The following is a 22,192-nucleotide window of genomic DNA, read 5'->3' as shown; positions in this document are numbered from 1 at the left end:
AGAGGGGGAGAGAAAGACAGACACCTGCAGACCTGCTTCAAGCTTGTGACGTGAATCCCCTGCAGGTGGGGAGCCAGGGGCTTGAACCGGGATCCTTATGCTGGTCCTTGCGCTTTGCGCCACCTGTGCTTAACCCGCTGTGCTACCGCCTGACTCCCATTAAGTTGCTTTTTTTTTTTTTTTTTTTTACCAGAGCACTGTTCAGCTCTGGCTTGTGGTGTTGCAGGGGATTGAACCTGGGACTTTGGAGCCTCAGGCATGAGAATCTATCTGCATAACCATTATGCTATCTACCCTCTGCCCTAAGTCACTTTCCTAAGACTCTACGCAAGTATGATGTGGAGGAAGTCAGAAAAGACCATCTCCAACGTCCCTTTCAGCTCTGAACCCAAGACCTGTCAGGCAAGCAGCCCCCCACCCCCACACACCACCCCCGCACCCCACCGTGGATGTTCTTACACCAACAGGCCAGTTAGAACAAGAGGCAAGAGGTGACTGAGGGGCTGGGGCCCTCATTCCTCAGAGGGGGGAGGCAGGACACTTCTCCAGGGTCTATCTTTAAGCAAACCATCCTGAGAAGGTACTGTTTATCTGAGAAGTAAGAAAGGAGCCTATGTTCTTTTGGAAAACAGACTGGCTGTAGAAATGACAGCCCTGGAGAGTCATGGGCCCTGGGAGGTCTCTGTCCAGGGCTAGAGGTTCCCATCTCATCAATCGCAGTGGGCCTGGGTCGGCGGTGAAACTCGAGCTGTGTCCATTCTCAGCATCCGGGATGGGACAGCCATGTTGGCCCACCTTATCGCCAGTCCAGGGACCCTCATCTGGAGCCCCACTCTCCCCTACCCCCATATGTAAATAAGCTACCACTGCAAGTTCATATTTTATTTCCAATAGGTTTTGGAGCTTTGTTGATTTTTGAATTTTTTTTTTTAAAAAAGTTTTCACTTAATTCATTAAGAGCCCTTTCGTGCTGAGCCCAAGGGCCCAAGGGAGGCCTGGGCCGGGGCCATACCCTTTGCAGCCCTCTTGCTCCCATCCTGGACCCCCAGTGCTGGGGCAGGATGGCTTCCCTTCGCCTACTCTGCCCCCACTCCTGCCCCCACTGCATCTCTGTACAGAACAATTTTAAAATGGAAGCTAAGACACAATATACATCGGACAGGCACGCACACACATGCACAGGGCGTCTGCTCCCAATAGGGGCAGGACGTCAGCTGCACTCAGAGAGCACCAAGGAATGCATACGGAGCCCCTTCCAGCAAGGAGGGCAGGGCCTGAGCCCACCTTGGTCCTCAATGTCCACTGCTCCTCCCCACTAATTGCTCTGCTAGCTGCCAGAGGGAGGGGCGGACAGCGTGAGGGCCGTGCCAGCCAGGTAGGAGCCTTGGGCCAGAGGAGACTACTCTGGGAGTCCAGGGACAGAGACTGAGGTGGACCCCATGCCTCAGGAACCTGAAGGGCAGAACCGCCAGACCTTGCCCCACAAGAAGCGTTAAGGGCCTGGGGTTAGGGCTGGTTCTGCTGCTTTGGCCTGCCAGCCCTGCACTAAATATACTATTTGGTAAACCTAGGAGCTAGGCTAGCTTTAAAGCCCAGCACATCCCCTCAGACCTTGTGGCTAGGAGCCGGCCTTGCCCAAGGCCCCCACATTCCTGGTTCTTATCCTGGCTTAAGAGGTGGAGTGAATAGGACCTGCCCTAAAAGCTGTTCCCTCCTCTCAGCCCCTTTGAGCTCCATATCTTTCCCTGCTCAGGTCCCAGGAAGAAGTTAAAAATAGTTAGTTCCTACATTAAAAAGACAGAAACCAATTCCCTGCCAAAAGGCTGGTGGGAACAGGAAGGACTTTCCCCTTTGCAGTGGGAAAGACTAGGAGTGGGCAGGGGGGGACTGCAAAATAGTTTTTTTTCTTTCTTTTCTTTTAAAAAGTGCTTGGTAAGTCTGTTTTAAAGTGTGTGTCTATATCTATATACAGATATACACACAGACACTGTTCACACAATGGCCGCCCACACATACCTGCACACGTACAGAAATGTATACATGTACATAATCATATACATATACATACATACATACATACATACATACATATATATATATATATACTTTTAAAAGTCCTAGGTGAGAAGAAAGAGCCAGGCCAGGGCCAGGCCTGTAGGGTCACGACTGGAGGGTGTGGGCCCGGCCTGACTGGCAGATGGGACACTCGCTGCCCTCAGCACAGAGCTCACACAGGACAGCATGTTGGCACGGCAGCACCGCTCGGTTCTGCTCCTGACACTTAAGGCATTTCACCGACTGCATGTGGAACACAGCCTGCAGGGGAAACAACACTGTGGTTATGGCCTGGCCCCCAAGTCAAACAAGGCGTTCCCTCAACTCTCAGTCTAGCCTCCTTGGATAATAGTGACATGCCCAGGCTTAACATGGCCACATGCAAGGCCTGTCCAGACCCCATCTGGGACCTGGCTGCCAATGCCCAGAGAAGAAAGAATGTCTGTCCACTGCCACACTGCCCTGGGGACTAACAGAATACCTGGGAATGGAGAAAGAATAGCCCTGGGACCTTAACCATTGTGGAATGTCTGCAGGTATGTGCAGAGTTCACAGAGGAGCCAGGAGGCATCCTGGGAGGCAGGCATGATAATGCAGCTTGGCACAGACACTGCCCTCAGAAATGCTAAGTTCTGTCCATCTCCCCTTGCTACCGAGGGTACGCCATTCTTTTTATTATTATTATTTTTAAAATCTATTTATTGGGGAAAGACAGAATTAAGAGGGAAGGGGTGACAGAGAGGGAGAGAGAAAGAGAGACACCTAAAGCCCTGCTTCACCACTCACGAAGTTCTCCCCCTGCAGGTGAGGGCCAGGGGCTCGAACCTGGGTCCATGTACATTGTAACACGTGCGCTCAGCCAGGTGCGCCATTCTCTTCCTCACTCCCCTCCAGCACTCTGTGCCGGCCCAGCTGCTAGGCAGAAGCTCTCAGGAGGAGGCTGGTCATCCCTGGGGCAGTGTGGACCCAGGAGTCTAAGCACTGGCAGAGGCATAACCCTGTTCCTGGACATACACCCCTGCTCTCTTTAGCTCCTGGGCTGACCTTATCCACTTGTTCCAGGTGGGCCCGCAGCTGCTTCTGGAGGGAGTACAGGGTGGAAAGCGACAGGGCTTCCAGGTCAGAGGAGGCAGGCAGGGCCTGTGGGTCAGGCCCCGAGTGCAGCCGCTCCAGCTCCTCCTGGAGCTTCTTCACCTGCACCTCCAGTGCATCCCGCTGCTCCCGGGCCAGCTCACACTCAGCGCCGGCTGCGCTGGCTCGCTCACCGGCCTCCTCCGCCTCTTTCTTCCAGGCATCACAAGCCTGTGGGCCCAACAGGCAGCAACTCGTCACGATGGCCCCCTGCCCCTGCCCCCCTGCCCCCTGAGACAGAGCACATCTCCGGGAGCCTGTGTGGGCCACTGTGGCTTCAGGGCCTGCGGGGAGCTGGGTCAGCTGTCTGGGGAGAGGGGCAGGGAGGAGGCTGATGCTGCCTGCAGAGAAGAGAGGTTTCAGGACATGCAAGACGTGCTCCCATGGGTAGGGAAGGGTCTCTAGGAGAGCTCAGCTTGCCAATCAGCACCTCCAGGGACAGTCAGGTCGTGGGGGGACAGAAGTCCTGTCTAAGAACCTCAAACCCCAGACCAAGAACCCAGGAGAGTCACTGCTGTGGGATCATACAACACGAGAAGCTCACAGAGGGAGTTCCAGGTATGGGGCATCATCAGCCATCCCAGGGGCCTGACTGGCAAAACCAATCTTTCCATGAGGGGAGAGCACAAAGCTGAGTTCCTGTTGTATTCCCGAGGACCCCTAGCCTCCCACAACCCTCACGCCCACCCTGAGTAAGATGGGCTCAGGGGCCAGACCTGCTTAGCCTGCTTCCACGACTCCTCCCATTGCTTGATGGTTCCGTTGGCTTCGTCTAGCTCTTGCCGTAGCCGCGCCAGCTCAGCGGTCCCTGGTCCTGACAGGAAGGCAGGGGAAGTGCCCGGGGAGAAGCTTCCGGACGCAAAATGTTCCCAGATGCTGCTGTTCATCCCGTTCAGACCTGCCTCAGGAAGGGGAAGAACATCAGAGCCCTGGAGGGCCTCGAGCCTGGTCCTGTCTGGGGTTCCCAGGGACTGGCTGTGTGAGGCACTAGCAATGACAGGCTAGGGAGCTTGGCACTAGGTGCCAAGGCTGAGCCAGGCTACCGTTGCACCACCTGCTACTTATCAACCATCACTTCTGAGTCTCACCATCCTCACCTATAAAATGATGTTCTGTGCTGGGGAGACAGCCATACTAGTTATGCAAAAGACTTCCTGCCTGAGACCATGAGACTCCAGGTTCAATCCCCCAGCACTCCCATTAGCCAGAACTGAGCAGTGCTCTGGTCCCTCTGATTCGATTCCTCTGTATCGCTCATTAAAATAATAAAAAATATATATTTTAAATAAGATAAAATGGTATTCCCATCACTGCTTTATACGGCGGGTGACCTGAGGGTTTAGTGCTGTAAGGAGACGAAGGTGATCATGACTTGATTTTTTTTTTAGCTATAGGCAGAGGAGTCTTCTTGCAACCTGAGATGAAATCCCGAAGATTGAGAAAAGACCCAGGTCAGAGCCTCAGATGACATCCGAGTTGCAGCAGAAATAGCTAAACACACACACACACACACACCAAAGAAGAAAGGGGAAGGTAATTGGAAAGTAGTGCAGCGGGTTAAGTGCACATGGTACAAAGCGCAAGGACCAGTGTAAGGATCCTGGTTTGAGCCCCCTGGCTCCCCAACTGCAGGAGAGTCGCTTCACAGGCGGTGAAGCAGGTCTGCAGGTGTCTCTATCTTTCTCTCCCCCTCTGTCTTCCCCTCCTCTCTCCATTTCTCTCTGTCCTGTCCAACAATGATGACATCAATAACAACAACGAATAAATATTAAAAAAAAAAAAAGGGAAGAAAGGGGGAGGGAGAAAGAGGAGAAGCCAGAGTGTCACCCTGGCACATGTGATGCCAGGTATCAAATCCAGGAACTCACTCATATCTGAAGGTCCAACATTTTTAAAAATTTTTAATATTTATTTATTTATTTTCCCTTTTGTTGCCCTTGTTGTTTTTTATTGTTGTAGTTATTATTGTTGTCGTCGTTGTTAGGACACAGAGAAATGGAGAGAGGAAGGGAAGACTGAGAGGGGGAGAGAAAGATAGACACCTGTAGACCTGCTTCACCGCCTGTGAAGCAACTCCCCTGCAGGTGGGGAGCCAGCTCAAACCAGGATCCTTATGCAGATCCTTGCGCTTCATGCCACATGCACTTAACCGGCTGTGCTATTGCTCCCGGTCCAACATTTCATCCACTGCACACCTCTAGGCCCCCCACACCCCTTATTTTAACATGAGGAAACTGATATAAAATGTATTGCCAAGAATCACACGCAGAGTAAGTGGTGAAGCTGGTACAGTCAGGTCCTCTGACTCCAAAGGCCTGTGCTCCCTGCTCACCAGCTCTTACTCAACAGGTGCTAGAGTTAATGCCCGCAGCCTGCTCTGCAGCGCCGAGGCTGCTTGCCTTTCTTCCCTTATCCCCTTCTGGCCTCATTCACCCCACACAAACGGTTTAATGAATTCTTCCTTGCTACCTTCCCCACTAATCGGACCAAGATGTTCCGGAACCACATGTTCTTTTTAAAAATACTTCATTTCCAAGCACTTCTCCACACTCAGGTGGTATCTTAGAGAGGAGCCACTTCCTCATAGGATCCTCCTGGCCACAGTCAGGGCAGACAGGTGCTACTCTAACCCATGGCACCAGCTGCGACTCCACAAAGCAGACAGACCCTAAGTATGATTTGCTGTCTGCGTGCCTTGGCCTCGCCCAGACCAAAACTATCTGCCTGCAAAAGACTGTTGAGCTCCCACTGATTTTCATGTTCATGGTGGCTAAAATTAGGAGTAAACATCTGGTCAGTAAGTAAGGTCATGGTCAAGATGCCTCTAGGGGAGGGGCAAGTCAGGCAAATCTATACTAACAATCTCAAGCTGACAGTGTCAACACAGAAGAGCCGCTGTTAAAACTGGAAAGATGGGGGGTTTGTGCGGTAGCGTAGCTAGTTAAGTGCATGTGGTGTGAAGCGCAAGGACTGGTGTGAGGATCCCAGTTCAAGCCGCTGCTGGCTCCCCACCTGCAGGGGAGTCACTTCACAGGTGGTGAAGCAGGTCTGCAGGTGTCTGTCTTTCTCTCCCCCTCCTCTCTCCATTTCCTTCTGTCTTATCCAACAACGACATCAACAACAGCAATAATAATAACTACAATCGTGGTCCGGGAGGTGGCGCAGTGGCTAAGGCACTAGACTCTCAAGCATGAGGTCCTGAGTTCAATCCCCGGCAGCACATGTACCAGAGTGATGGCTGGTTCTTTCTCTCTCCTATCTTTCTCATGAATAATAAATAAATAAATAAATAAATAAAATAACTACAATAAAACAACAAGGGCAACAAAAGGGAAAATAAATAATAAAAAAGTAAATTAAAAAAACTGGAAAGATGCAGAGCTGGGGAAACAGCATAGTGGTTCTGCAAAATATTTTCATGCCTGAACCTCCAAGCTCCCAATTCAATCCCCAGCACCACCATAAGCCAGTGTTGAGCAGTGTTCTGGTCTCTCATTAAAATAAAGTCTGGGGGCCGAGTGGTGGCACACCTTGTTGAGTGCACATCACAATGCACAAAGACCCAGGTTTGATCCCCCAGTGCCCACCTGCAGGGGGAAAGCTTTACAAGTGGTGAAGCAGTTCTCTGTCTCTATCCAATAAATAAATACAGTAATAAAATAAATACTGCTGGTGGTGATGCTAATGTGAGCATTACTTAAAAAAAAAATGTGTCAGGCAGTGGTATATCCAGTTAAGCACACATATCACCATGTGCAAGGACCTGGGTTCGAGCCCCCTACTCCCTACCTGCAGAGGGAACCATTCATGAGAGGTGAAACAGGTCTGCACCTGTTTATCTTTCATTCTTTCTTTTTTATTTCTGAAAAAAAATAATTTTTTTAAAGATCATTTACTTGTTTATTCATGAGAAAGGAGGAGAGAGAGAAAAAACCAGCCATCACTCTGGTACATGTGCTGTCTGGGATTGAACTCAGGACCTCATGGTTGAGAGTCCAGTGCTTTATCACTGCAGGGATATGTGTTAAGTGCTACTGAAGGCCAAGCAGCAGTTGAGTACTTGGACCCAAGCCCTGAGGTGCAGAAGAAGTAGTAAGCCTTCAAGTGTCATAGGCTAAAAGAAAACAACACTCAGCAGATTTCTTTCCGGTTTCCTTTAGCAACATTCGCAACATATTCGCCACAGGTGGTTCTGACGGGTTTGTAAGTATCTGGAATCATTTTAAAAAACACCTGTGCTAACCCACCAGCATCGCTTCACTGGCCTTAACAAGCACGGGACCACGCTCGGCATAGCATCTTCACACACGTATGAAATGGATGACACGGAGCATCCTGAAGATGGCATCTTCATGCACCAAGTGACAGATGCAGACAAAACCCAAGTCACCCTGTACTTGATACGACTTCATTTGCTTAAGTGCTATGTTGACAATAAAACAATCCCTACCCCCTCCTCCAAAAAAGTACCACCTCCCGGACCACCAAGGTGTCTATCTTTCTAACGCCCCCCCCCTCTTTAAATTAGTTTTGCTTGTTTGTTTTGTTTCTGCCTCCAGGGTTATTGCTGGGGCTTGGTGCCTGCACTATGAATCCGTTACTCCTGGAGGCCATTTTTCCCATTCTGTTGCCCTTGTTATTATTGCCATTGCTGCTGTTGTTGGATAGGACAGAGAGAAATGGAGAAAGGAGTTGAAGACAGAGGGGGAAGAGAAAGACATTTGCAGACCTGCTTCACTGCTTGTGAAGCAACCCCCCTGCAGGTGGGGACCTGGGGGCTCGAACTGGGATCCTTACACTGATCCTCGCACTTCGCGCTATGTGCGCTTAACTGCCTGCGCTACCGCCCAGCCCCCTCCTACCCCTCTCTCTATCTCCCCTCTTTTTTCAATTTCTTTCTGTCCTGTCAAATAAAAATAGGAAAGAAAAAAAAAAAAAAAACTGGGAAGATCCTAAAGATAAATAAATAATGTGCTGTCCAGAGTGAGATTAGGGAAGAGATTCCAAACCCGGATCCGAGTGGCGAGTAAGCCAGCATTCTCAAGGGAAGGTGTTTCGGATACTGCACAGTTGCTAAAGGAGGCCAGAGCTGAGAAGTGCTCTGGTAAAAACAAAAACTAACATAGTTGTCAGAGGAGGGAAGTAAAAGTAGCTGCTAGTGAGGCCTGAATGTGGTTCAGTAGGTAGAACCCACAGGAGTTAGGCCCTACTGTGACCACATGTAGGCACCAAGAATAACGCCGAGGGAACGCCATGGAGGGCGGGGCAGTGCTTCAGTTTCTCTCTCGAATTTAAATGGGGGATTAATCATTTACAGCACAACTGTTGACATGTGGGTAAAATTTCTCATCTCACCATGGTACGTGTTTGCAAAACACCCTCACTCAGGGCCAGGCGGTGGCGCAGCTGGTTAAGTGCTCACATCACAGTGCGCAAGGACCCAGGTTAAGCCCCTGGTCCCCACCTGCAGGGGGACAGCTTCACAAGTGATGAAGCAGAACTGCAGGTGTCTGTCTCTCTCCCTCTCTGTCTCTCCCTGCTTCTATCCAGCAGTAAATAAATTAATTAAAGCACCAGGACCTCAAGTCCCTTCTGCCCTCCAACCGCATGCCCCTCCCCTCCTTTCCCAGAGTCCTCTGCTTTGATACAATACAGCAAACCCAGTCCAAGTTTTACTTTGTGTCCTGTACCACTCTCTCTGTGGCTTCAGAGTCTCACTCAAGCACAATCTCCCCTGTGCCATGGCACTCCCCCTGTAGTACTAGGGCTCAAATCCAGGCTGCACAAAAGGCAGCTGCCCTACCAGGTGAGCTATTTTCCAGCCATTCTTTCTTTAATGTATTTATCGTGAGAGAAAGAGAATGAAAGGAAAGAGTGAGAGAGACCTGTTGTGCAGCTCTGGCATGCAAGTTCTGTGCTCTAAGAGGATGAGTTATCTTGGATGTGAGGGTGATCTGGCTGTGACACCTGTCACCTCACTGATCACCAGGGATGATTCAGCTGATCTGGTTGGCTAGGGAGTGTCCCCTTCCTCCCTCAATGTTCCACGAGCATCCCTCCCAAACTGTTCGATCTATCAAAGATGACCCAAGCAAGAAGACAAGTAGCTTACATGCTGTGGAAGAGAAGGTCTCCAGACTGGGCCTCTGATGCCTGTGCCTACATATGCCTTCCAGAATTCCAGTCCATACCATTCTAAGTGTTCTGCAAACAGACTACAGGGCTAGTGTTGGTCTTTCTGGTGCCTGTCTGCAGGAAGGTCACCGAGACTGGGTGAATGCCGGCCTATTTAGAGACTTCTTCCTGGGCCTGCTGTGCACATTGCTGCTATCAGTCTATCAGTGGGAGTTCAGGTAACCAGAAGGAACCACCACACTGGCATGAAGAACAAACCAAAGTCTTGTGATTCTGAAGTCATCATTTCTCACTGTGTACTTCCTATACCTAGTGCTACACTCACATGATTGTGACCAAGCCTCACAACAGCCTCCTGAGGTGGGTGCTGCCTGCTTACAGCAGAGGAACCTAAAGTGGAGAGGCCAGACCTCGTGTTCAGATTTACACAGCTGAAGGATCACGGGGCAGGGGGTTCTGACTCGCCTCTGCTAAGGCCCAAATCCCCATTCTCACCTGCTCTGTATAGCCTCCAATCACAGATACAGCATTACAGACCCTTCCCCAAAGACCAGATTCCTTCCCCGTCCCCTCTTACCTAAAGATCCATGTGATGCTGAGGTGCCCAAGAATGTGTTTTCTGACTGGCTCAGGTGGCCCTGGGGCTGCTGCAGGAAGTGTGAGGAGAGGCTGACAGGAGGAGATGGGGATGCTGAATGGAAGGAGGCCGAGCTGCCCAAGGAGCCAGGGATATTCACAGGAGCAGAGCTCTGCAGCAAACTGCCTCCTGCAAGAGAGACCCAGATAGGCCAAATGAGGGCAGGAGAAGCTACTAGGTACCCCAAGCAGGGACGGCTTGTCTGCCCACCCTGGTTGGGTGCGATGCATCACACTTCCCACACCCAGTACCGATTGTGATGCTGCCTGGGTGGGGCACTGTGGTGTTATCAAAAGTCTTCTCCAGGGCGGCCACCCCAAACTCGTTTAGGTCCAGATCATCCAGAGCAGATTCTGAGGATAGAGTGATCCAAGTGTGAGCCTCCCAGACTCCTGAGGGGCCACATCACCTCCTAGACCCACCCTTCCTTCATTCTCCTTTCCTGCACCTGCCTCATCCCCACACTGAGCCTCGATGGCCTCGTCTTCTCTGAAGCCTCTGCCAGCACCGCCTGCTCTGCTGACTCAGTTCCCATGTGCTCTTTTCCGAAGCCTTCTTTGATCTGAGTTTCAATCCAGAGTCCCTGCTTTTTTTTTTTCCCTAAGATTTATTTATTTATTTATCTATATATGAGAAAGATAGGAGAGAGATTAAGAACCAGGCATCACTCTGGTACATGTGCTGCCTGGGATTGAACTCAGGACCTCATGCTTGAGAGTCCAATGCTTTATCCACTGTGCCACCTCCTGGACCACAACAGTCCCAGTCCCTACTTTTGAGGAGTCTTGCCTCCTGATGTGTCTCACCCCTGAACTCACTGAGTTCTTGGTTGTTAGTACAGAGTAGGCGTGGACAAGTGTCCACTATCTATCTCTTATCTCTGTTAGAAAGAAAAAAAAATCAGCAAGCAGCTTGGGAGGTGGTGTGGTGGATAAGTCACTGGACACTTAAGCACAAAGTCTCAAGCTGCCCCCTCCTGGAGGACAGAAACAACATGCCAACCCAGGGCCAGTGCTAGGTAGGACCTGGTAAGGGGTGCTGCATATAAATGACTGGTGAGAAAAGGGGGCACACAGTGACTTCTGTGACCAGAATTGAGGCGAGCTGGGCATACTGTTCAACACCAAGGACACTTCATGAGAGTGAGGGGAGCTGAGTGACATGTAAGACAGGGAAAAGGCAGAGTCCTACTTTGCATAGATGAGCAATCTGGAGGCGAGTCTGCTTGGCACTACTCCTTGGGCTCATTTTTCCTTTAGCTCAAAGGGCCCAGAGCACCCACCCTTGACTCTCCCAAAACAAATGTCTAAAGTGACTGACTACTTAATTTGTGTCTCACTCAAGAACTGGTGCATCTAACTCCAAACCCAGTCCTGGACCTGGTGACAGAAATGACCTAATTACCTATGACCGACTCTACCGTGTCACTGGTGGGGTAGAAGGGCAGAGCATTTGCATTCATGCCAGGAACACTGCTGGCACCCGCGGGGCTAGGGGGAGTAGCTGCCAGGCTGGAGGTGATACTAGAAGAGATGCTTGAGGTCAGGGGGCTGCCCACAGGGAGGATGCCCAGCATGTCCTGCAATGAGAATGAGGAAGAGAGGCAATGGGCTGCTTGCCCCTGGAGGCTGTGGCTAAGGGCTGCAGACAGGGGCTGGGTAGGATGGGAGGAAACCGCGACCCTGCTCCAGCTGGTGGTCCCAGCAGGGCCCGCCCACTAGTCAGCTTGATGGGAGGCTGGAGTGGAAGGGCAGGGCTTGGAGGCTGAGGGTCCAAAACTGGGGGAGGAGGGTTCAGTGCCTGGTACAGCATGGACTCTCAATCGACATTTGGGAATGACTTGAGCGAGTCCAGATGAGGACTGCATTCCATCTTAGTCCAGCTCTCCGTCTGCATGGAAAGTAGTGCCCCATCCCTGAAGCCTCCTGGCGTTCCCGGCCTGAACTGCACCAGAAAGGGAGGAACGGGGCTGGGAGTTTGTATATACCTGTTTAGGCTGAAGCAGAGGCTGCTCTTGACTCCTGGCCTCTAACGAGTGGGGTTTTAATTTGGCCTGAGAGAGAAAAGTTGAGGGCAGAGATAAATGTGGTGGTAGGGAGGTCCCGAGTCTAGTCCTCCTTCTGAGTGTCCACTTGCTGTGGCTTGCCGAGGCTGCAGCCACCTGCCACACAACACCCCCTTCCCCCTCCTCAGCCAGGATGCTCTTTCCCACTCAAGGAACCAAGGAGGCTGTTCCTCGCTTCCTGAGTGATTCCAAGTCTCAGGCAAGTCCAGCTGAGGACGCCTTAGTCCCAATTCTCTAGGCTCTGCCCTCTATCAAAAGACTGAGGCAGGAATGACTACTCCTCTGTTAAGTGGCTCCATGACACTGGACAAAGGGCTCTACTCTGTAGCCTTCCTATCTTCATCCATAAAGTGGCTGAGCTTTGCTCACTCAGTTTACTCTATAAAGGACGGAGACAGGACTTCCTAGCACCCACATGTGCACCCTATAGCTGGCCCAGGCCTCAGACTCCCCCCAGGAGGTTAAACTTCACTGCACTTTAAGCATCCTCTGCCCTCTCAGTCCTTACCTGGCATTTGAAGTTTTTCAGGTACTCAGCTCCCACCTGGTCTTCCCTCTCAAAGCCGGGAGCCTTCTTATAGCTTCCTGGGGCAAGGCCAGATTCCCCAGGGAAAACAATGCCTTCCAGGTTCGGGGGTTTCCTAATGGAGCCTGGGGGGGAACCGCAGAGGTTGGACGGGCTGCCTAGGCTGCTGTTCCTACAGAGGAGCTGCGGAGAAGGAAGGGAGTGGGTTGGTAAGTATGAGGCAACCTGAGGTAGGACCCATCCTCCGTGTCCTCCTCAGTCTGAGATATTTCAGGTCATTTTATCGCCTATGGGCAGTGCAAGGACCAAAGGCTTTGTCCCTTTATCCAGCTCTGTGCAGTCAGAGCAGCAACACAGGCTCAGGGGATACGCCTCACTCGCACATATATACACTGGTCTTGACAGAGAGAAGAACCCCTTGGCCTGTGGCCAAATACCAGGGACTTCTCAAGCTTAGGCTGAGAGGGCATAAAGGACATGAGAGGCAGGTGTTGGTTCCAGGCAGGCAGGGTGCCCACCCATCCCCGGACAGGAACGTACAGCGCTGAGGTCAGGGGCATGCGGGCTGGAGGGGCTCACGGGCACCGAGTCTCCGGCAGCAGATGGCATATACAAGACGGGACCCGGCTGGGTGGGGCTGGACACGGATGAGGAAGGTTGCAGGTCATCAGTGAGGGACGGCTCTGTTAAGAGACAGGCAGGGTGTCAGCAGCCTCTGGAAGCAGCTCAGTCTCTCTCCCAAAATACATTTTCAGGGGCTGTGTGGTGGTGCCTCTGGTTGAGTGCACACATTACCATGAGCAAGGACCTGCAGGGGGGAAGCTTCACAACTGGTGAGGCAGTGATGCAGGTGTCTCTCTCTCCTTCTCTCCTTTTTTTTTTTTTTTAAAGCATTTATTTATGAGCAAGCTAGGAGGAGAGAGTGAAAGAACCAGACATCACTCTGGTACATCTGGGGATCAAACTCAAGGCCTCACGGTTGAGAATCCAAAGCTTTATCCCCTGTGCCACCTTCCAGACCACTCCTTATCTCCTTCTTCACTCTCCATTTCTGTGTTCTAGCAAATACAAAATATCTAAATAAATATGCTTTGGTCTCTGAAAGATTCCCGCCTTATTTCTACCAATGTCAGGCCTGTGCAGTTTGTATTCATTAGAGTCTTCACAATGGCTGGAGATAGCAGTGACAGCACGGCTTCTATTTTACAGATAAAGAAGCTGAGTCTCAGCGCTGGGAGACAGACGGCTCACCCGGTAGAGCACATGCCTTCCTGTGTGTGAAGCCTGGGCCTGAGCTCCAGCACTACATGGGAGCTGGATTTAAAAACATGAAACCAGAGGGCTGGTGGTGGCACACCTGGGGGAGTGCACATGTTACAATGCACAAGGACCCAGGTTCAAGCCCCTGTTCCCACCTGCAGGGGGAAAGTTTTGCAAGTGGTGAAGCAGTGCTGTAGGTGTCTATCTCTCCCCCTCTATCTCCTGCTCCCCTCTCAATTTCTGTCTATCCAACAATAAAAATAATTTTAAAAAAAAAGCAAAAACATGAAAGCATGGGTCCTAAGTTCAATCCCCAACACTGCATATGCCAGAGTGATGTTCTCATTCTTCCTCTCTTACCAGAGCATTGCTTGGCTCTGCATTATGGTGGTGTGATGGACTAAACCTAGGAATTCTGGAGCCTTAGCCATGAAAGTACTTTGCATAACCATTATGCTATCTCTCCCACCTTCTTTCTCTCCTTTTCATGTTAATACATCAATCTTAAAAAGCAAAATACTGGGAGTTGGGCGGTAGCACAGCAGGTTAAGCACAGGTGGCACAAAGCGCAAGGACCAGCGTAAGAATCCCAGTTCGAGCCCCCAGCTCCCCACCTGCAGGGGAGTCGCTTCACAGGAGGTGAAGCAGGTCTTCAGGTGTCTGTCTTTCTCTCCCCCTCTCTGTCTTCCTCTCCTCTCTCCATTTCTCTCTGTCCTAGCCAACAATGACATTAATAACAACTATAATAATAACTATAACAACAATGGAAAACAACAAGGGCAATAAAAGGGAAAATAAATAAAATTTAAAAAAATTAATAAAAAAGCAAAATATCTTTTTTTTCTTATTTTTTATCAGAGCACTGCTCAGCTCTGGCTTCTGGTGGTATGGGGGGATTGAACCTGGGACTTTGAAGCCTCAGGCATAGAGTCTCTGTGCGTAACTATTATGCTATCTGTCCCTACCCTTTTCACATTTTTTAAAAAAGATTTAATCAGGGGGCAGGCAGTGACACACCCAGTAGAGTACACACATTACCATGTTTGAAGACCAGGGTTCTAGCCCCCACTTCCCGCCTGTTGTAGGGAGCCACCCTTCACTCCTCTGGCTTTCTGTTAGGAGAGGAGGGAAAAGATTCAGAGTACCGCTCTGGCACATGAGACACCAGGGAATGAACTTGAGACTTCCTGCTTAAGACACCGACACTGCACTGCACCGCCTCCTAGGCTGCTTGGTGACTAATTTCATTTTCCCAGAGCACCGCTCAATTCTGGCTTATGACAGTGCTGGGGATTGAAGCTGGGATATGGGAGTGTGCGAGACCATTGGCACACTGCCTCCTCCACCTTTCTTCTTCCCCTTCTTTCCTTCCTTTCTTATGGAGACAGAGATAAACACTTGCAATATTGGGAGTCGGGCAGTAGTGCAAAGGGTTAAGTGCACGTGGCGCAAAGCGAAAGGACCGGCTTAAGGATCCCGGTTCAAGCCCCCAGCTCCCCACCAACAGGGGAGTCGCTTCACAGGCGGTGAAGCAGGTCTGCAGGTGTCTATCTTTCTTTCCCTCTCTCTGTCTTCCCCTCCTCTCTCCATTTCTCTCTGTCCTAGCCAACAGTGACGACAACAATAATAACTACAACAATAAAACAACTAGGGCAACACAAGGGAATAAATAAATATTAAAAAAAAACACAACACTTGCAGTATTGATCCACTGCACAAGAAACTCCCCACTACAGGTGAGAACCAGGAGCTTAGATTCAAGTACTTGGCACATGGTAATGTGTATGCTCTATTGCCTAGATAATTTAATTTTTAATATATTTTATTTTATTTTGGATAGAGACTATGAAACATTGAGTGGGAAGGGGGAGATGAAGAGGAAAAGGGGAAGAGAGGGTGAGGGTAAGTAGCATAGTGGTTATGCAAACAGACTCTCATGCCTGAGGCTCCAAAGTTCCAGGTTCAATCCCCTGCACCACCATAAGCCAGAGCTGAACAGTGCTCTGGTAAAAAAAAAAAAAGAGAGAGAGAGACACCTGCAGCACTACATCACTGCTCATGAAGTTGCCGCCCTCCCCCCCACAGATGGGGACCCAGGGCTTCAGACCAGGCAGGCCCTTGCACGCTGTAACACCTGTACTCTACTGGGTGCACCACCCACCACCTGGCCCCTGAATGATTTTTATTTTATATTGGATTAACTGAAACATTTTAGATTTAATTTAGCCTGTTTGCTTTTACCAATGTTCTGCTCAGATCTGGCTTATGGTGGTGCTAGGGACTGAACCTGAAACCTTGGAGCTTCAGGCATGAAAGTTTTGTATAATCATTATCCTATCTCCCCCATCCCTTTTTTTCTTTTAACTTGGTCACTAGAAAAATTGAAACGACACCTGGATTCTTGTTGCATTTGCTCTTAGAAGAAGGGCTCAGCAGGGCAGAGGGCTGTGGTCAGTTAGTGCAACCGGCACAGGTGGCTGCTGGGATGTCTCTGCCCATTCAGATCTGAAAGGGTGCTGAATACCTCCTGGGATTGTGAATGTCCAAGCAGGGGATAGGCCCTGCCCTCTGTCTAATGAATGGGGAAGTCCCAGGCTTTGGACTACTTATAGAGAGGCAAGGGCAATGGAACTTCCAGTGGGGAGAAGACCCCTGATGAGAGGGAGGGCGGAGTGGAGAGTTATACCCCAGAGCAATGGGAACAGCATACGTTCTACATGGGCGAAGGCGCAGAAAGGTCCACGGGGACAGCTGCCCGACTGCTGCATGTCGTTGCACTTGGTAGATTTATAGATCTAGAGGGCAAAGCAGAGATGGGTCAGACTTGGGCAGAAGGATGACAAGCATGGATGGGTTAGTTGAGCCATCTCTTTCTCCTCACTCCCACTGCCTTCCCTGAGTCCTCCACCACAACCCGCCCCCCACCCACTCCTACCCCAACTCCTAAAGCAGTCAATGCATCCCTGTGCTGAAGACACTCTCCCTTCCACGCCTGCAGGTCTGAGCAACCCGGGCCATCCTGACAATGAGACCTTCTCCACACTGCTCTGCAGTCTCGATCTTGGCTAGGGCTGTGAACTCTTGACTGTGCCTTTGGGCATCAGGGGATCCCAGATCACAGGCATTCCTCAACATAACACCCTGGGCAGAAATCTATGCTGGGCCTCATTCTTCACCTGCTGTCTGGCCCAGGCAGTCTCTGTGCAGCAGTGTCTGTCAGCAGTCTCGCCTCCATGAAATGTGGAGTGGGGGAGCCACGATGTACCCCATGTAACATCATGGAACACTGATGTGGCCCAGTTCACACCATGGAGACTGGCCCGGGAACTGCATCAAGGAGTGTAAAAACCCCAGGCTTCAGTATGAACAAGGCAGCTGGGATGGGCTTTCTCACTGTCAAAATCCTGCTATCACTGCATTATCAGCAGTGTGAGTGGTACAAAGCCCTGAATAACCAGGTCACTAGCCCAGATTATGCCTTCCCTGTCAGGAAAGCTAACGGAAAGTAAGTCAAGGGATAGAGTCACTTTGGCCTCTAAACAAGTGAGATTGCCAAGTGAGTGTGTGAGACTCTGGATCCCTCCTGCATGACGGTGTCACGGTAGGCTCTGCCAACATCTGCCCAGACCTTTTCTTTTCTCCTAGCTTCCCTGAGAAGCTATGTTAAGCCACCCACCACCCCTCAGAGGGCCATGGCCCCTGCCCCACGGGCCCACCTCTGGGTGGAACTGCTGTTCTGTGCGGGTGTGGCAGTATTGGCAGGCGTCTCCGTTCTCACACTTGCCAGGGTCTCCCCACTCGTCCCCATGTTTTACGTTCGGACATGGAGATGACCTGGTCAATGAGGGTGGGATCAGATGGATGAGAGAGAGAATGAGTGACTGGGATCTGAGGGTTCAACTGGATCCCTGCTCAAGGTTACTGTCTATTCTCCCTGCCTCGCAGGGTTTAGGGTCAGAAACAGAAAAGACCAGCTGCTGAGTGAGGTCTAAGGCCAGAAGCAGGGCTCTGCATTCCAGTCAAGTTCAGTTGCATCAGCAAGAGGTGTAGACTTGCTTCCTCAGCCAGGTCCTCCAACCAAACACTCTAACCCCTGGGGGAGCCAGGTGACAGTGATGACCACACTTTCAAGATGTCCCTTAGGATTAGAACTAGAGGGGCCTCAGAGATCAGCTGACTCAAGTTCCTCACTTTACACAGCAGATCCAGACAGGCTCCCCTATCCTGACTACTATTCTCCTGGTGTCCATCCCTGCAACCCTGTGGCCCACCCCCTCCCCAGGGCTGCTCTGTGCTTCCACCATCATGACCTCTCCAACCCCTCCCCCCCCACACACACACTTCCCATGGCAAGTTTGTTTGGGCCAAAGGACCTGTATTTGTGTTTCCGGGGGCTCCGACGCCGGTCCTTGCTGTTGTGGTAGTAGGGACAGGCGTAACCCTGGCGGCACAGCCGTGGGGGCTTTTTGCACTGCTCCGTCTTGTAGTTCCCCAGCACATAAGTGGTCTCTGCACAAGAGATCAGAGGCAGAGGTTAAGCAGGGGGCAGGGAAGGGGGAAGAAGTCATGGGGAGGATCTAAGAGCTGAGGCTCCTGCAGGATGTGTGAGGAGGGCCGCCTCCTCATGAGCCAGTACCGACTGAGTACCAGGAGACTGGCGGGGCAGATGATGGCTTCTCTGGAGACACTGACAGCTCAGGGGGTGAAAAGGACACTTTAGTGTTGTACATGCACATGTATGTGAGAACTTTGGGACGTGGGGAACAGCTGGGGTGATGGCAGCAGGGCAAGATCTATTTAGGGAAGTTCCTCCAGAATGCCCCCAGTGACAAGGTTGTGGCTGGGTGGACAGTGGGGTGAGAGAGTAAGTATGTCCATGCAGAGGTGGTAGCTAGCGTCAGAAAAGGCAGTACAGAATGGTGAGCTGAGTGCTAAGGCAGCTGGGGTGGGCAGGAGTCCAGGAGAGCAGCACAGGCCCTATGTGACTGCCTTTACCTTGCCACCGAGGCTCCTCACTGAGGATTTTTTCTATCATGGCATGGCTTGCAGCACCAGCCGACTGGCCTTCTATGCTGCCTTCTACTGTGGTCTGGCCATTCTGCAAGGCCTCCATGGCCTGGAGCTCCCTAAGAGGAGAGAAGAGAACAGAGAGGGTTGGGGGAGGGTATGTACGAGGGGGGAAGAAACCACAACATCAACCCCCATGTTCTACCTGTGGTACCGTGACAACAGCCAGGCCCCAGCCAGGCCCTAACCATTGACCTAGTGTGGCATCAAACCCACCTGATGTCGTAGACAGGGGAGCGAAGATCATGGGGCCCGTGGGCAAAAGCACAGTGCAGCCCGTTTTTGGTGCAGTTGCCTTTTGAGTCTGTCTCATGAATGCAGATTCCAGTTTTGTAGTAGCGCAGATGGTACCTGCGCTCAGTGTCCCCTGTAGTCCTGTGCAGGAATGGGCACCTGGAATGTGGCAGTGGGAGGATCACTCACCTTTGACTCTGCAGCCTGCACTGCCAATCCCTGCCCTGCCCCATGACCCCAAGGGTGCACCGATGGTGGGTCAAGGAGGCAGGCAGCAATGAGCCCTACATGGGAACAGAACTACCCTCCCACAACCAACTGAGTTCCAGGGCTTACAGTGGGCCCACAAGCCTTGCCATCCTACTTCAGCAACTCAACAAGTCTCTCTAAGCTACTCAGTCAGGGTGCGGTGGATCCCCGAGATATGCTTGGAACACCCTGGAAGAGTCCGTGCTGCCCAGATCACAGGTCCTCAGAGAAGCAAGTGGCCTGCTCAGTACACTCCAAATATGGGCATCCCCCCTCAACTCCGAGTGCTCTGTTAGGTCAGGGAAGGGAATGAGTAACCTTTGACCTCTGGTGCAGGAGCGGTTCAGTGAGTTGCACCTAGAGAGCCCCCAACCTGTCTTTTGCAAGGTAGAAACAAGTGATAAGCAGAGTCAGTGAATATTCCCTCTTAGTGAGGGTCCCAGGTTTGCCATCTGTTGTGCTCCACAGAATCCTGGGGTAAAAGACTTAAAGAGTCAATACAACAAGAGACTGGAGAGGCTCTGTCTTTGCAAATAGCCAGCTTTGATGGGAACTGCATGGGATGGAGTGGGTGGTGGTGGGCTGGGGAGAGGGTCCTGTGACCTGCAGGGGATGATGAAAGAAGGCCCAGGGAGCCACGCTGGTTCAGATGTGACCCTCAGGTTTAGAAGTAGGTGTGGTAGGTGTCCCAAAGGTGGGGAAAAGGGAAGGGGCTTTCCCAGAGGATGAAGGGGTCTGAGCACAGGTCCAGGCCACAGGAAGGTGGGACAGCTGCAGCAGTCCTCCCAAACGTAGCCTCTGGCTGGCTTCTCAGACTGTTGAGCCTTAGGGCATCTGACGCAGGAGACACAAGGCTCCTCTGAGGGCAGGCTGGGGGGCACTCACTCGTCGCCCTCCGGGCAGAGGCCAGTGGCCTCGTCGTACTTGGTGCAGTAGACGTCGGGGCTGTAGTTGAATGTGCCGTCCCGACGGCGGATGGACCTGCGTCGCCGCTGGTTCACGAAGTGCCAGTGGAAGCAGGTGTAGGGCCGATGCTGAGTGCATTTGTGTTGTACAAAGAGCGGGCACTGTTCTGTGCGGAATTCCTTCAGGTACCTGCAGTGAGAGCCCAGTGGGGAGCGGGTCAGGAGCCAAAACTGCAGCCTCTCACTTCCCAGAAGCAGCTAGCCATCAAGACCCCCCAAAGTTCTGCTCTGTGGTACAGTAGGACAGCAGAAGCCTAGCAAGCTGGACCTCTGCATCCAGATCATTCCTCAAGACCAGCCCCCACAACCAGACTGAGAGCAGATCACCTGGCACAAGTAACCTCCCTCAGCAGCTGGCTGTCTGCCAGTTACCAGCGGAGAACTTTTAACCAGTGGCCTGGTGCTGAGTCCTCTGTGAAGTTCCCCAGGCCAAATCACTGACCACAGGCAAAGGGCTACAAGCCAGAACAGGAAGAGACACACTCTAGCTTCCTGCAGTCTCTGCTGCCCACACCTGCCTGCTAATTACTAGTCGGCTGAATTGTCTCAGGACTGGAGTTGGGGCTCCAGGCTGAGCTAAGGAGGGTGCTACTTTGAAGCTGACAGGTCACAAGGTTCCCTCTGAACCACTGACTCAGATAAGACTGTCCTATCCACTTAGATGCTCCCAGAGACATGTCCTGTCACCACTCAGGTAAGTATTTGGAAAAACCCTCCCTCCCTCCTGTCCCCAGTGAGAACATACAGCAGCTGAGGCGATTACACCCTGATTGACATGGGGATTTGGCAGCTCATGTCTGTCCTCTTGGCCTCTTTCCAGTCATTTCTCCTTTGTCCTACACAATGACAGACAAGACAGCCCAAAAGCACCTCTCCCCCAAATCACAGTTAAGCATCTCAAACCCAACACCCCCTTATAGAGCGTCCATCTGTTTTGCGTGCTTGTGTGTGCGCGTGCGCGCACTCTATGGAGACTGACAGTGCAGTTCTCTTTATTCATTCTCTCAACACCCAGCAATGCAGGAGACAAATGGCTTAATAGAAGGCATCTGCTGCCAGCGAGGATGGCTCTGTGAGGCGCAGATGGTTGTGTGCAGGGAGCAGCAACCTGACCTGAAACAACTGCTCAGGCTTACAGGACCTTGTCTTTCTGGGCATATAGAGTGTAGGGACAGACAGTTCTAGGGCCAACTTTACAGATAGATGTTCTTTCCTTTTCTTTTTTTTTTTTTTAGATTTACTATGAAAGAGGAGAGAGACAGGGAGAAAGGGAGGGAGGGAGGGAAAGAGGGAGACATGCACGTAAGAACACTGCTCAGCTCTGGCATTAAGTGATGTCAGGGACTGAACCTGTGAGTTCACACATACAAGCTGGTGCTCCAACAGGTTGAACTATCACCCTGGCCCAAAACTTTGGTGATAAAGAGCTGGAGACTCGAGGCCAGGTGGTGGCACACCTGGCTGAGTGCACATGTTTCAATGCGCAAGGACCCAGGTTCGAGTCCCCGATCCCCACCTGCAGGGTGAAAGCTTCACAAGTAAAGCAGTGCTGTAGGTGTCTGTCTCTCTTTCCCTCTATACCCCCCTTCCCTCTCGATTTCTGGCTGTTTCTATCCAATAAATAAAGATAATTAGAAAAAAAGAACTGGAGAGTCAGGCGGTAGCACAGCAGGTTAAGCGCAGGTGGCGCAAAGCTCAAGGATCAGCATAAGGATCCTGGTTTGAGCCCCTGGCTCCCCACCTGCAGGGGGAGTCACTTCACAGGCGGTGAAGCAGGTCTGCAGGTGTCTATCTTTCTCTCCCCGTCTTCCCCTCCTCTCTCCATTTCTCTCTGTCCTATACAACAACAATAACTACAACAACAAGGG

The 22,192-nt window shown here is 51.5% G+C and overlaps 1 protein-coding gene across 4 annotated transcripts in view; it reads right to left on the bottom strand.

Annotated features, from left to right (window-relative positions):
• Positions 1-867: 867 nt before the first annotated feature.
• Positions 868-22,192, bottom strand: part of UNK (unk zinc finger) — a 46,647-nt gene continuing 25,322 nt past the window's right edge. The window contains exons 2-16 of one of the 4 annotated variants that reach the window (XM_007536726.3): positions 20,245-20,454; positions 19,093-19,269; positions 18,805-18,935; positions 18,183-18,318; positions 17,526-17,643; positions 16,520-16,604; positions 13,090-13,232; positions 12,532-12,732; positions 11,946-12,011; positions 11,363-11,537; positions 10,210-10,311; positions 9,899-10,087; positions 3,903-4,084; positions 3,100-3,357; positions 868-2,316 (exon numbers count right to left, since the gene is read on the bottom strand). In XM_007536726.3, the coding sequence (XP_007536788.1) occupies positions 2,161-2,316; positions 3,100-3,357; positions 3,903-4,084; positions 9,899-10,087; positions 10,210-10,311; positions 11,363-11,537; positions 11,946-12,011; positions 12,532-12,732; positions 13,090-13,232; positions 16,520-16,604; positions 17,526-17,643; positions 18,183-18,318; positions 18,805-18,935; positions 19,093-19,269; positions 20,245-20,454 (2,329 nt within the window). In that variant the 3' untranslated portion in view covers positions 868-2,160. Of the gene's footprint in view, positions 2,317-3,099; positions 3,358-3,902; positions 4,085-9,898; positions 10,088-10,209; positions 10,312-11,362; positions 11,538-11,945; positions 12,012-12,531; positions 12,733-13,089; positions 13,233-16,495; positions 16,605-17,525; positions 17,644-18,182; positions 18,319-18,804; positions 18,936-19,092; positions 19,270-19,962; positions 20,455-22,192 lie in introns of all 4 variants that reach the window. The other 3 variants (XM_060202768.1, XM_060202769.1, XM_060202770.1) reach the window with 3 other exon arrangements.

Source organism: Erinaceus europaeus, chromosome 12, assembly GCF_950295315.1.
Source record: "Erinaceus europaeus chromosome 12, mEriEur2.1, whole genome shotgun sequence".
NCBI classification, from domain to species: Eukaryota; Metazoa; Chordata; class Mammalia; order Eulipotyphla; family Erinaceidae; genus Erinaceus; species Erinaceus europaeus.
Note: the sequence above shows the minus strand (reverse complement) of the source record. Positions and strands in the feature narration are given on the sequence as shown.